This window comes from Halictus rubicundus, chromosome 5, assembly GCF_050948215.1.
Source record: "Halictus rubicundus isolate RS-2024b chromosome 5, iyHalRubi1_principal, whole genome shotgun sequence".
Taxonomy (NCBI): domain Eukaryota; kingdom Metazoa; phylum Arthropoda; class Insecta; order Hymenoptera; family Halictidae; genus Halictus; species Halictus rubicundus.
Genome location: NC_135153.1, coordinates 9,103,175 through 9,117,356, shown reverse-complemented (window position 1 = coordinate 9,117,356; position 14,182 = coordinate 9,103,175). Strand labels below are relative to the sequence as shown.

General features: G+C 42.3%; 3 protein-coding genes across 3 annotated transcripts; 1 reads left to right on the top strand and 2 right to left on the bottom strand.

The window, feature by feature from the left end:
* Nucleotides 1-5,255: 5,255 nt before the first annotated feature.
* Nemp (Nuclear envelope integral membrane protein) lies at nucleotides 5,256-9,766 on the bottom strand. The gene is made up of 8 exons (XM_076788203.1): nucleotides 9,491-9,766; nucleotides 8,158-8,267; nucleotides 7,796-8,018; nucleotides 7,500-7,666; nucleotides 7,166-7,381; nucleotides 6,905-7,029; nucleotides 5,714-5,875; nucleotides 5,256-5,616 (listed from the first exon to the last, which is right to left on the bottom strand). Exons 1-8 carry the CDS (start codon nucleotides 9,582-9,584, stop codon nucleotides 5,496-5,498), a joined length of 1,218 nt encoding a protein of 405 aa, XP_076644318.1. The 5' UTR covers nucleotides 9,585-9,766; the 3' UTR covers nucleotides 5,256-5,495.
* Nucleotides 9,767-10,021: 255 nt separating this feature from the next.
* Nucleotides 10,022-12,800, top strand: LOC143354254 (tubulin epsilon chain). The gene is made up of 9 exons (XM_076788202.1): nucleotides 10,022-10,325; nucleotides 10,495-10,727; nucleotides 10,803-10,918; nucleotides 11,008-11,196; nucleotides 11,286-11,537; nucleotides 11,639-11,785; nucleotides 11,873-12,022; nucleotides 12,086-12,260; nucleotides 12,353-12,800. Exons 1-9 carry the CDS (start codon nucleotides 10,301-10,303, stop codon nucleotides 12,497-12,499), a joined length of 1,434 nt encoding a protein of 477 aa, XP_076644317.1. The 5' UTR covers nucleotides 10,022-10,300; the 3' UTR covers nucleotides 12,500-12,800.
* Vps60 (vacuolar protein sorting 60) lies at nucleotides 12,473-13,868 on the bottom strand. Its single transcript, XM_076788201.1, has 4 exons — nucleotides 13,659-13,868; nucleotides 13,247-13,564; nucleotides 12,931-13,158; nucleotides 12,473-12,852 (listed from the first exon to the last, which is right to left on the bottom strand). The coding sequence occupies exons 1-4, from the start codon at nucleotides 13,725-13,727 to the stop codon at nucleotides 12,802-12,804; spliced, it is 666 nt and encodes a 221-aa protein (XP_076644316.1). The 5' UTR covers nucleotides 13,728-13,868; the 3' UTR covers nucleotides 12,473-12,801.
* Nucleotides 13,869-14,182: the final 314 nt, after the last annotated feature.

Genomic DNA, 14,182 nt, shown 5'->3' with positions numbered 1-14,182 from the left:
AGAATCGAACAGGATACGCTGAAACAGTCTTTTCTCGATATATGTCCCAAATATGTGGCCGATAAAAGTCCCAGAACTATCCCCACTGTCGCGGGGTATACCCCTAGAGCTTCGCTGTCCTTTTCTAGGTTCGACGTGGATCAAAGAATAGTATCTCCTGGACGATATATGTCACTGGGTAGACCACCGTTGTAGACGTGCATCGAGAACTACACTGATACGCCGTGGCCGATCGAATACCGATTAAATTCTATGGTATACCAGCCGCAACGTTTTGCAGCATCGCGGGATTTTCGATTTCGTTCCGACAGATCGGTTATTAAAATATCCCCCGACAGGGTGTATTCACCCCAAAGCTATCTATTGCTAACAAAGTTTCCTCTGGCTCGCTCCATCGCATCGGTCGGACGGTTTGGTCGCGCGGTGTCGCGGCGTTTCGACGGTACGCGAATCCTTTCGGGAGAAAAAACGACGAGGAGCCCGATGATGCTTGAAAACTGAACGACCTTGCTCGTTAAAAGCGTTTCGAAAGAGTTTGTCGGCGGTACTCGTTACGAGGTTGCTCGCGTGCGTACGCCTCTCTGGCCCTCTGGATTACGAAATCCGACTAGATTAGGGTTCCGTACGGAGTCGAAGCGTTGTCGGGACTTTGCGCAATCCGCATGATTAAGCAATTGGGACGAGTTAATCGCGTCTGTACCATCGCGGTTTTCGTTCCGGCGAAACTAATATACGTGGGCACGTTCATTCAGATTTTGAAAGAGCCATTAAAACGTCCAGGATCATGGACAAACGTCGCTGCTCGAAGGCACGAAAGTAATTGTACGATAACGAGGGTCAGAATCGTGAGAGAGACTCTCGGTTGTGAATCCGACCGGCGAGATCGGTGACCCCTAACCTCGACGCCGCTTCCTCTATCTCTCTCTCATCTCGATTTGCGTCTCCCTTTGTTAACCGAGACCCGGCAAACGTGTTTTCCTCTCTATCTCTCTTCTGTTCTTCCCCTCACCTCTTCCTATCTTTCTACGCGTTCGTCTCCTTCTAGTTTATCGATTACGCTGATTACAGTATTGCAGCATCGAAAATGTAATCCGGATTCATATGAAACCTGAATGAAAAATCAAAAATATCATATGAAAGGTATATATATACATACATGGTCATCCGTTTTTTAAAATAGAGGACCCCAAATGAAACAACTTTCACCCCTAACACTTTTTTTTGATTCGGTCTTGATTTTTAGATAATTGCAAAAACCCGTCATTTTTTGCGTTCACTTAAGATTAAATATATTAGGACTGCAATTATGTATCTTGATGATTTTTCCTTTGTTTGGTTTAAAATAAATAGGGGCATCTTTTTTATTAAGTCAACTTTTTTGTATGACCTTTGGATCTTGGTTTTTTTTTTGACATGGGGCACGCCGTGGAGACCGAATGAAATAACTTCGAATCAAAAAAGTGTTAGGGGTGAACGTTGTTCCATTTGGGGTCCTCTATAGCTGGTTGACGTTTGGCCGTTTAAAAACGTATGACCCCGTATATATGGGAAGTCTTCCCATAACAGTTACATTAACGGAAAATTAGTGTAAATGTGATCCGAATTATATCGCGTTTGGTATCATTTTAATCAGAATAATGCCACAAATATATTGGTGAAAGTCTCATAAAAAAATAATTAATAATAAAGAAGTTAAATTTTTCATTTAAAGGCCTGCGCTCGCGTGGTCTTTGATCTGTGCCGGCGGCCGCGACTCTCCGCGACTCTTTCTTTCCCATACGCTGTCCTTCTCTGCGTTCGAAACTTTCATCGCTCGTTACACAAGTAAATATCATCGGAATTGTATCATATTTGGTTTCATTTTAATCGGAAAAATGCCACGAACGTGTTGGCAAAAGTTTCATAAAGAAATAACGAAAAATAAAGAAGTTTTGTAATTGGATTAGTAGTGGTCTTCTGGTCTGACACCGATATAGTCGACAATGTGTGGCACACTCCTCCGCTCTCAAGCTTCGCTGTCAGCTTCACCGCGCAACATTGTATCGGAGAAAGACATTTTTTCAGTCTTCTTGCCACTATCGCTCAGTGGTCATAGGTTTTTTACGACTTGTAGAGGGATATGAATCTTAGGTTTCCAGGGTGCCCTGTGTATGTATTTCAAATGCGACGCTCGGCGAGAAGCTCCGATCTCGCATAAGAGTCAGTAAAAAGAACGGCGGGACTGACTCGTAATGAGAATTTACTGTATCGTGAAATCACTGTATCTAGAAATGACAAAGTGCACGTGTTATCGACCGTGTCGTCTCTATCAGCGATTACCGACTTATGGCCGACCCCTTTGTTCCGGCGTAAATCGATTCGCCGATTTAAACACTCTATCTTCCTAGAATGAGAAAGGCAAGGAGCATGCATTACGGAACAGGGTGCGGAGCGCGCAGCTGACCAACGCAACGCAACGCAACGCAACGGTCCGGATGGCAAAGTAGACGATTTAAGAAAAGGCGGCCGGGGTTTTTTCAGCTAGGTATTCCTCGGCACAAGTTCTGGAGGTAGAAAGCAAAGAGGAACCGACTGGTCCCCGAGCGACTAGGTAGTCGGCAGATGGCACGCGTTGGGACCTTGTTCGGTCCCTACGGTTGCCTCGAGACTCGAGAGGCCTCCGGAGAGTCTCGACAAGCGACTCGAGAGCTTTTTCTCCTCGATCGTCGTACCACCGCACCGATAACAATCGAAACGTGTTTCGTTAAGAAAGTATTTCGTTGGGAAGAGAAGGTTCTTCACCTTTCTCCCTCGAACGGTGAGAGGAAGCTTTCGCGTCCAAAACGAACGATAAATCCACGCGCGAGGTTTACGATCGATTTTCGGGTCTAAGAAAGAGAAACGATAGGAATATCCTTGTCCGATCGAAAGAATAGTCTAAAAATCGATCGACGCGAGCATTTCATACTGTGCGCCAGTTTTTGAGCAATGAAACTCGAGCGAGATCGGTTTTGGTCTCTGCTATCCGCTCTCCGCTCTCCATTCTCCTCCGTTCGTATCGCTTGGAGGAGCAGGTGCGCCATGCATCACGGAAAACCAGTCTTTTTCTTATTGATCTTGCTTCTGCCCTTTGGACCGCCACCAATCCCACCTGCCGATCACGTGGCTTCCTCGAGCCAGCCGACCAAATACAATTTACTCGACGATCTAGCTGGATTACACCGCGTTGAGATATTTCGTTCGGATTCTACGATATAATCGGTTCGTCGTTTCACGCGCTCCTTCTTTTTTTTTACCATCGTTGCGATCAATTTAAACTGGCGAACTCGTTGAAAATACGATACACCTGAGTATGCACTCGTGGCGAAAAACGGTAAGGTTCGATCGGCGAACAACGCGGATTGCGACGAAAAAGCCGATGCTCGCAATTGTTTCTCCTGCGTTAGCGTAGCTCGTAATAACTCATAATGGCCGTTCCATAGCAGTGTGTAATCCAATATGATCGGTCGAGCGAGTGCACCGAAACCGCTCGAATACGCCCCGATCGTCGATACCGAAGCTCTTTGCAAGGTGTCCGATCGGCGACCACCTGCTGTTGACGTTGTTCGCCGGCTGATGACAATTTTCTCAAGATCGGTGAAAGCAAACGCGTCCGACAGGCCGATACCGATGGTACACGCGCGAAACAACTCGACGCATTAGTCCTCCGACGCGGCGCCACGCATCTTCTGCCTCCGATCTCTTTCGATCGGGATCGAACGGTATCGGGACGTTTTATGGAAACGAGGAACCGACGAAACGGAGAAACGAGGAGCGGACATGCGGGCGAAAAGAAGCGTGAACAGGGTACAGTGATTTCTGTATATATGTCGCCAAGGTCTGGGCGATAAACGTCGCGCAATTATCCCCACTACCGCGGGGCATATCCCGTGAGGAGCCCACGAAGCTCGAGAAGCCTCGGCAAACATAACACGGCTCGTTGACATATATCGAGAATTCACTGTACACGACGGACTGAGAAATCTTTTGTAATCCCACGCAAGCGTAAATTCGCGCGAGATTCTCCAGCACAGCCAAGCCGTTTGCCAGGCGAGTAACAAAGCAACCGTGTGGCGCACAGTGGCCGAAAACGCGATTTCGGCGCTCGAAAATGGAAAATTTTTCTTTTTGCTTTTAAATAAATGAGTGATGGGGATGTTTTCAGAACATTCCAAAGGAAGCAAATCCGAAAAAGAAATTTTGTATCCCCCCACGACCCACAGGAGGCCGGCAAAGTTCGAGGAAAAAATTATGAACGAAAAATTGTCTCCTTTCACATGATTTTTTCAATATTCAAGTGCAATTTAAAAGAAAACTATTAGAAATAGCTGAGTTGGGTTTAGACAATACGAAAGCTTACATCTTCTAGGATTCAAACGATTTTGAAACAAGTAATTGGTATTGCATTTTGGAAATTATAGTTTTTTCAAGTGAACACAAGTTTTTCGCCGGAAGTTGAACTATAAACATGCACATCTCAGCCGGAACCTGATAGAACTCTTAGCCGACTATGATCAACTATGATTAGTTGACCAAACAATGCAAAATAATTCATTTGCAACAACTTGCAACAAATCTACCAGAAATTACAGATGTACTTCAGGAATATTAATGCAGAAGAACAGGTATATTAATTCCACTTATTCTATAATCTGTTTAAAACCTGTGAAATTAATAAACACCGTGTAAATTGAAATTGATTTTTGTTGCAATTTGAAGCTATAAATGTTACCTTTTTACCTATTAAATTTCATTCAATTATCTCGAATGGTTTAGAAGTTATTATTTTAGAGCGCCAAAATGGCATTTTCGCCCACTGTGCGGCGTACCAGCCGTTGCAATCGCGAACTTGCGAGCTCCACCCCGAAACGGTGAGAAAATGAAAAACGTTCGAAAGAAAACAAAGTGCTCGCGCGACAACTACGGGTGCCCTGATTCTACTTTGTATATCGAGGAAGAAGAGGCGAAAGAGAGGATTCCGATGATTACCACTGACCCACATTCTGTTTCTCGAACAAAGCTTTCCTCATTCCTTCCGCATCTCGCTTGGACCACAGCTTCGTGAATGTCCCTTCCCTTCAGCGATTTTCTATTCGTCGACGCGTACGTTTTCGTTTTCTTTTGTTTTCCATTATCGCGTTCGCATTCCCATGGTCGCTATCGTTCCAGAAATAAGAATACCGTGCGTAACCGGAACTGAACGCATCGGATCGACAATAGATTAGATTTTCTTTAAGAAGTGTACTGTATTTAGACTCTTTACATAGAAAAGTTCCATTGTTTTTAAAAGCATGCGCGCGGACGTCTTCCTGTCGACGTTTCTATTTGTCCATAAAAAGAAACACGGGATCGTTGCGCAAAAGAAATTTTGTAGATAAATTCTATCGTACAGATTATCGCTGATATTCGCGTTGATGACTGCATATCGCTGCTGGTTCCAGATCGTGAATACGTTCTGATCGAAAATATCGTTATCGTTAGAAGTCTTCCTCGTCGTCGGTATATTCGCATTCTTCTATGATCCTTGTGATTTCGGCGTCGTGTTCTCGTGATTCGTCTTCCGATAAATGCGATTCGCCTTCCATAAACTTGGCAAACCTAAAACAACGCGAATTTGTATCGAAGAATTTGCGTTACCGATTGGCCGTTCCGATTCGTTGTAGTTTAACGCCATTAGAGTCTCCCGCATATTAACCTGAGAGGATCCTTTAGCCTCAAAACGGTCTTCCAAGTATTACATTCGGGGCTAGAGCAGTATTGTTTCAGCTCGTTCAACGCTTTGTTCGTTTCTCTTACACCTTCTTTACGGTACTGATCATCCGTTAATAATTTTCTCTTTTCAGGAAACATATTCTTCCTGATCACAAACACAAGCATACATGTAATATGCGCTGCTACTGCTACTACTACTACTACTACTACTACTACTACTACTAGTACTACTACTACTGCTACTACTACTGCTACTACTACTACTACTACTACTGAAAACCACAATTCAGATACAGTGAATTCTCGATATATGTCAACAACACGGGTCTTTCCAGCGACCTGTATCGTCCAGAAGACATACCTGAGTCCCCAAGGTCCCTCACGGGGTATACCCCGCGGTAGTGGGGATAATTCCGCGACGTTTATCATCCAGGTCTTGGCGACATATATAGAAAATCACTGTACACATATTGTATAAGAATAGACCTAATGGGCGACTATAAACGAATGTGATCTCTCACGATCGCGACCGGTTTATGTTGTATATGTATACACAATATCGAGGTACTTCACGTCGCTAGAATATGAAATGAATTTCCTCGGAAGATAAGAAAAATTCAGATATTGAGAGACGTTCAAAGTTTAAAGCAATTTCGATTAGAACATTAGCAAGTGAAAACTGTATTTGGTGTGTCCGGTCTATTCTTATATTTTTGACAACTGTTTATCCGTTTCTCCATTTGATCAGTTTCCCGGTTTGCCTTTGAAGCCGTCCCCGAGAACTCGACACGAACAGGAGAGGTTCGTTTCCCGTAATATTGAATGGAAGACACGCGTACGATGTGATTGGATTGTGCAACAGATTTATTTCCATTTGATTCGCAGTGATATAAAAGAACAATGATACAAGATGTAACGAGACGGGCGTCGTAGCACCGATTTTTATTAACAACAGTTCTGTCCATACGAACGGCCGGACTACAGTGAATTCTCGATATATGTCGCCAACACGGGTCTCGCCAGGGTCGTGTATCGTCCAGGAAATGTTTACCGAGGCCTCTCGAGCTTATACCCCGTGGTAGTGGGGATGACTCCGCGACGTTTATCCTCCAGGCTTCGGCGACATTATAGAGAAATCACTGTATTCGGAACCGCGTCGACGCGCACAACTTACCAATAACTCCTTCCTTTGCGAACTATAGCGACCGGAAAATGATAAAGAAGAACAATTAGGAAGCAACAGAAAAGCGATGCTTCACGGAAATAACTGCTGTGATATATTGCGATCAAGCCTGCTATCTAAATAAACAGAACAGGTCATGGATTAAACGATATCTTTTGGAAATTCGCATGATTGGCAATGAACGATTATCGGGCGATCGTTGGACGATTGTTTGGATCGCGCGTCGCCGAACGAAACTGTAACGTTACAGACCTGTAGAGCCCATTCGATAAGCTTTTTCGTTTTCGGGTTTGTAACTGGACCGAAACGATAGCAAATTACTAGGACGATAATAGACGTCGTTAAGATGTACCACATCAGCCATTCCCTGTACTGTACAACGATCAGTTGCGCGTTTTCCCATAACGCTCGAATCAAATAAAAGCTCATCGTCCAACCGGTGGCTACCATCAAGTACATCGTTTTGCCCTTTAACGATATCGTAATTGCATTAGTGTGCCATCGTACGCGACAACTTTCGAACATTACGAAACGCAATCTTCGAGGAGGAGAGAGAAAAACCAACAACAACCATCATCGGTTTTACCTTTGGCAATAATTTGCTAACGATATAGACTAGCAGTATGACCGACGTTGTAATTCCAAGCACGACGCCGAATAGGTAGTAAAATAACGAATTTTCGCTCATCTTTCGCGCGTTCCAGAACGTTATAATGCCCAGCATCATTAACGATAGCTTCAAGCTATCAACACCTACGAACACGGGACCGAAATGTAGCTGATTCTTTCAATATATCGTATCGTATTATAATTATAGTATGATATGGTATGGTATAGTATGGTACGGCGTACACGGTACACGGTTGTTGCCGTTACACTCACGTGTGTGCGTCACGCTTATCATATATTTCTGCATTTTCGAAGGATGCACGTAAACACCTATACATGTATCTTCGAACGGATTTATTTTCAACCTATTGCTTTTCTTTACGCCGAACAAATTGAACCGCCATGACCGTTGATTCTCTTCGTGCTTTTCGATCACCTCTGCCGGCGATATTCCGTCGTAAAGATCATAATTTTCTAGATTTGTGCTCAAGTGCATCTACAACGTATGCATAACAACAATATATCAGAATACAGTGCCAAACAGTGCGCAATTCAATTCATAATAATATTGATATTGATATATTCAGAAAATTCGTCGAACTCGGTTCGTTAATTTCAAGGTCAAGCGTCCTTACTGTCAAGCTCTTCCAGATATGTATCAAATACTTGGTGTTCGCCTTGTGACAAAATATTTGCAATCCTGGTTGGTCGTTTTCGAAAACATCTTCCACATTTAGAAAGTGTACTGGGGAACCGTTCATCAAAATAACACATTAAACATTGAATTTTCTTGTAATTAACCTCTTAAGCACAGCGCGGTCGTCCGCAAATCTGTGTCTCAGGGACGGCGCACAGTGGGCAATTTGGACGAAATCGGATTCAAAATCAAAGAACTTTCGATAGAAATGAGGTAGAGCGATGAAATTTTTTTTAAATGAAAGCTGTAACTTTGTAGAATATGGGAAAAATAGGGAGATTATGGTACGAACGCTTTTTAACCTTGAGAAAATTCGTTAAACTTGCACAATTTCAAGAAAATTGTGGTTTTTCCAAAACCACACGCGGAAAAATTTTTTTTTTAAGATGTTATACATCATTTCCCATAGATTTTTTCACGCTGATTTCAAATCTGGTTTCAAAATTTGTCTACGATCTCAGGATTTTGCAAAAAATAGATTTTCGTGACAAAAACTAATGAAATCATTTTTTCATTGAAATGATTGGATGGTAATAATCTCCCTATTTTTCCCATATTCTATAAAGTTTCAGCTTTAATTTAAAAAAAATTTCATCGCTCTACCTCATTTCTATCGAAAGTTCTTTGATTTTGAATCAGATTTCGTCCAAATTGCCCACTGTGCGGCGCGCCTGGCCGCGGATGGCACAAAAGCCACTATAGTGGCGTTACCGTTCAAACCGATGCTTTCCACGGAAACCAATATAGTGGCGTAACGTTCAAACTGATGCTTTCCACGGAAGCCACTATAGTGGCGTACAGTGCTTAAGAGGTTAAAATAACGAACACGATGCTCGCTAACAATAAATGATCCTATACGCGTGTACGTGTTCGTGCTAATTCATACTTCTCGATGACCGAACCGACTTTCCATAAACAACTCTAACGTCAACCTTAACCCTAAATGACTAACCTTTCGGGAAGATGACGATTCAGACATTTGACAGTTAACATTGTTTTCAATGCGTGTATCCTATCTGTTTGTACGGTCAAATGTTTCTATTGATAGATAATAATATTAAAAAAATAAAAACGATACACTCGTCGTTTCCACGAAGGGATAGCTTAATTATCTAGCGTTAATGAATACGCGCCATTGCGATAACGAGGGTACGAGTCAAATTGCGCTAGACGAACGGTATTCTCTTCCAGCGAGTTCTGTACGTTAAACAATTTTTCAAATCGGCAAATCTATTCTATTCCAGTTGGAAGTATAGGTTAGAATGACTTACTTGAATCATCGGTCGATGCGGATTCCGTGTAAGAACAACTACAAAGAAGTAACAATACGATTACACTGAAAAGCTGCCCTACTCTCAGACACATTTTCTTAGTTATGCATCTATCGAACACTTTAAATATCAACTAAACATTCGCGAATACGCAATAGTATGTACAACCGCAGCAGGGTGAACTGCCGTTTCGTTGTTTGAAATTCGATATTCGAGGATCGAGATTCGTGCGTAGATCGTCCGCCAGAGCGACTCGAGACTCTACTCCTGTTTCAAGTTTCAACGTGTTTTAATCGTTTTAACCGGAGCATGAATCCATGTATTTATAACAAATTTAAATGTATTAAAGATATTTTTGTATTTAAAGTGTAATACGATACTTTTCCCGCGCGTAATTACGATCTGCAATTCACACACACGCGCGCGCGCGCGCGATGCTTAAAAACACGGTAATTATACCGTTATATGTATTAACACGGCAGTGTGGTGTTAATTTTTATAGCGGACAGCGATAATGGTGTAACGATACATATATGTACATATTTTACTTGGCATATATGAGTTTCGAATGCAATCGACACGGTATGGTACGATCGTTCGGAAAACGCAACAGCGACATCTGTTACATCTACAAAGCCAATTACTCCTGGTTACACTTATCGAATTTTGATGTTTACAAACTTCACGTAGCATCGAACTGAAAAGTAGCGGGAGACCCGGTGTGATTCGAATAGAAGTGTTTACTTTGCATGCATCGCGATACGCTACAGAAAAGCACGAGAAACACTCAGAGACCTTTCCAAGTTATCGATGAGTGAATTCGTTACGGTGCAAGGTATGCTGTTTCCTATGATATTACGCCTAAGGTGATCTCGTCGCGTGTATACATTGTAACCCCCATCTTTCAATAGACATCGTTTCATTTTTATCGCGACCGGAGGAATATAATTTGAGTAACTTCATTAGAAATTCCTCCCACGGTTTTAAAAATCAATTGATTACAGTTGGACAATGCGGAAACCAGATCGGTTCAGCATTTTGGCCGTTGGTTTTGCACGAATACGGTGTGCAAACTGGATCTACTGGCATAAAACTGCCTAAAACCCAACACAATAATGTTAAGAAGCCGGACGATCTATTGGATGCGTTTCACAGTTTCTTCGTTACACCCAATACCGCCTATGGTACGTGTTTCAAGAGTATCGCCGACTTGGAGAAAGCTAAAGTCAAAGCCCGGGTAACAAAATTTATTCTAAAGTAGCTCAAGGGTATTCTTATGATAGAACGAATATTCATGTCACCTTGTACACAGGCAGTGTTGATCGATATGGAAGACAATGTAATAGCAGGATTGAGAAGGGGCCCCCTGCGTCGTCTATACGAACCGACTTGTATAATAACAAATTATCCAGGATCTGCGAATAATTGGTAAATTTTTGTTTACATATTCCATGAACGGTTCTTGTATTGATAGAGCAACAAAAGAACAAAAATTATACGATACGTCTAATTTCCAGGGCTATAGGCTACCACGACCATGGTACTAGGTTCTGTGACAAATTGGAAGATGCCATTAGACGTACGGTAGAAAAATGTTCCAGACTACATGGTTTCTTAGTGGTACATTCGGTAGGAGGCGGTACCGGTTCTGGGTTGGGAACAGCTACCTTAAAGTTGTTAGCCGATCACTATCCTGACATAGATAGGTACTTTTTGTAATTATAACATGTTCATTTTAAACGCAATGATATTTATTACAGTTTATTTGGAGTGGTAAACGATAGAAATTTTACAGATTAGTATCTTGCGTGTATCCAACATTTATGCAAGATGTCGTTACCGCTCCGTACAACACTTTATTGGCGACGCGAGAACTTTTGGAGCATGCAACGTGCGTGTTTCCTGTTGACAATACTTCGTTAATGGACATATGCGTGTTACAAACGAAAAAGAAAGAAAACGTGGATCAGATAAATTACAATGCATCTTGTCGTCCGTTTCAAGACATGAACAGTATCGTTGTAAATATGCTTCTTCATTTAACTAGGTAACAGAAACAGCGACAGCGACGGTAAAAACATCCGATCTGTATTGATATCGATCTCGGAGTAAAATTACGTTGAAAGAAAAGAAAAATTATGCGTTCAGCGGTTCTAGATTCCCTGGTGCTCTAAACATGGATATGAATGAAATAGCAACGAATCTCGTATCGTATCCGAAACTGCATTACATATACAGCAGCTTCGGTCCAATAGCTTTACCCGCATCTCTGATGCGCGCTAAACAAGAGGCAAAGTATGTGTAGAGTTTGAATTCTGATGAAAACGACAAGCCATTATAGGTATATTAGAAGTTATAAGTTGTTATTGGTTAATGTTTCAGGCTGCAAGACGAACTGTTTAGCGATGCGTGGTCAAGAAGCAATCGATTGATCAAAATAGATCCGTTGCAGCCGAGATCTATGATCCTGAGTAGCGCGCATATTGCAAGAGGAAATTGTTCGATGACCGATTTGAAACGAAACATTGAGAGGTACTATGTACATATATCTCGTTTGGTGTGTTTTTCTAATCGGTGAAATATTCGTTTACACAGATTTCAAGGGAAAATGAAGTTTGCGACGTGGAGCAAGGAAGCTATGAAAGTAGGCTTGTGTTCCGTACCTCCGGCCGGACATTCGGGCTCGGTTTTGTGTCTGTTAAACTCTTCGGCGATGTCGTCGTTGTTCGAAAATATCGTAAAACAATTTAACACGCTATACAGAAGGAAGGTGAGATATACGTAAATATATGTATACGGTAAATACTAGCACGTTACGCAGATTTTCTTGAAAGATCGTGTAATCGTGGAATTATATTACAGGCTCATGTACATCATTACACGCAAGTGCAAGGTTTCGAAGAAGCAGATTTTCTCAACGGCGAAGAGTCGATTAGAAATTTGATTGCGCGGTATACGGAACTAGAAAACCAAAAGCAGATCGATGTCTCTAGGCTACAGGTAATTTAATTACGTTTTAGCGAGGCGCAACGAAACGCTTAACAATACGAAACACGAATCTATCGCGCGATAAAAATTTACGAATACACGTCGCAAAGATGCCTTAATAAAATAATGGATTTTCTACAGACAATAACAAAATTATATTAATCCTTAAACCGACAGCCTGCGCAAGTTTGTATCGGTGACTTGGTAACTTCGAAACGTAAACGCACACGGATTTGCATACACATCGTTTGTTGTACGCAGATTCGTTGAAATAGCTTGTCGAAACGTTCTGGTGAATCGTGAAAATATTTGGTTGTGGCAACTTAACTGGCTGGTATCTGTGGCAAGCCAAATTCATCGACCAGTACACCATCCTGAAAAAAATATCGATAATATAGATGTCGATTGCGACCGAGACAGTCGCGAGTATTTTTCGACGCAAGAGTACGGACCTTGTTTCTGATCGTACTGGTACCAGGTTCTTTGTCGGGGGCAGTAGGCGCTTTTATAGCGTCGTCCAAATAACTGGTGTCTTGATCTAGAGCCAAATCATCTCCAAGAGCTTCCAGTTCTGCGGCGAGCTCGTCTTCGTCTATATCTGGCATCCCGTAACTGCGACCCAATGCCTCCTGCACCTCGTCCGCTTGTTCCAGCATATCGCCCAAATCGTCTTGAATATCCTGCACCGTTTCCGTTTCCGGACGAAGACCGAACGTGTAGTGGACGAATGGAAAAAGGCAACGCGAGACAAAACGTTTTGGTACGTACCTCGATGCTGTCTATATTAATGTTTTTAAATTCTTTCTGCATCTGTTTAACACCCTCTTTCATAGCGACCACGGTCACCTGCGTATCCTTCAAAGTTTGAGTCGCATAGTTTGCTTGTTCCATGTTGAATGCCTGTTGACGCAAATTATCGACTTGTGCCTCGTACATTTTACGTTGCTTCAAAACGCGCAACGCCTTCGCTTTCACCGCGTTCTTCGCAGGACCTTCCCTCATCAAGGTCATTTGGTCCTTATATTTCTTTAGTTCCGCATCTAATTTTGCTATCTTTTTTTCCGCCGAGTCCGCTCTGCTGTCAACCTTAGGAAGACATTGAACGTGATCAAGTAGATGATAGAAACTGTAGAAATCGTAACCTAACCTCTACGATATCACGGGAAAGCGAAATATTTACCCCAGCGATACAGTCTATCAGACTCGGTGGCGGTTCTTTAGGCTTTGCGCGTCCGAATAGCCTGTTCATTTTGTCGAATCGAAGAGGGCAGCGTAACGGTGAACAATCTCAATTGTTTTCGTCTTCAATTCGGTTCAATAACGTTCGAAATGACAAGTCAACTGATTCACCCGTCGCCCGTCGACCGTCATCCGTCGCCCTTTATCCGATAGATCGTAGCGACATCAGTTCGACGAGAAAAGTCCAACAGAGAGTTACCAACGGTGATCGCTGGGTACGTAATTATACGGTACATACACGTAAATACACGTACCCGTACTGTGGTGTAAAGCATAGAAGGAATTAACTACGAAATAATTAACCCTTTGCACTCGAGCGGCGACCGACGGCACTATCTCAAAGAAATTACAAAAAATATTACGAAATATTTATTACATTACAAAATTTGTATTTAATAGATTACTAAACATTTACATAATATATGTGGAAATCGGATCAGTTTCGTATGAATAAAATGTTAATAT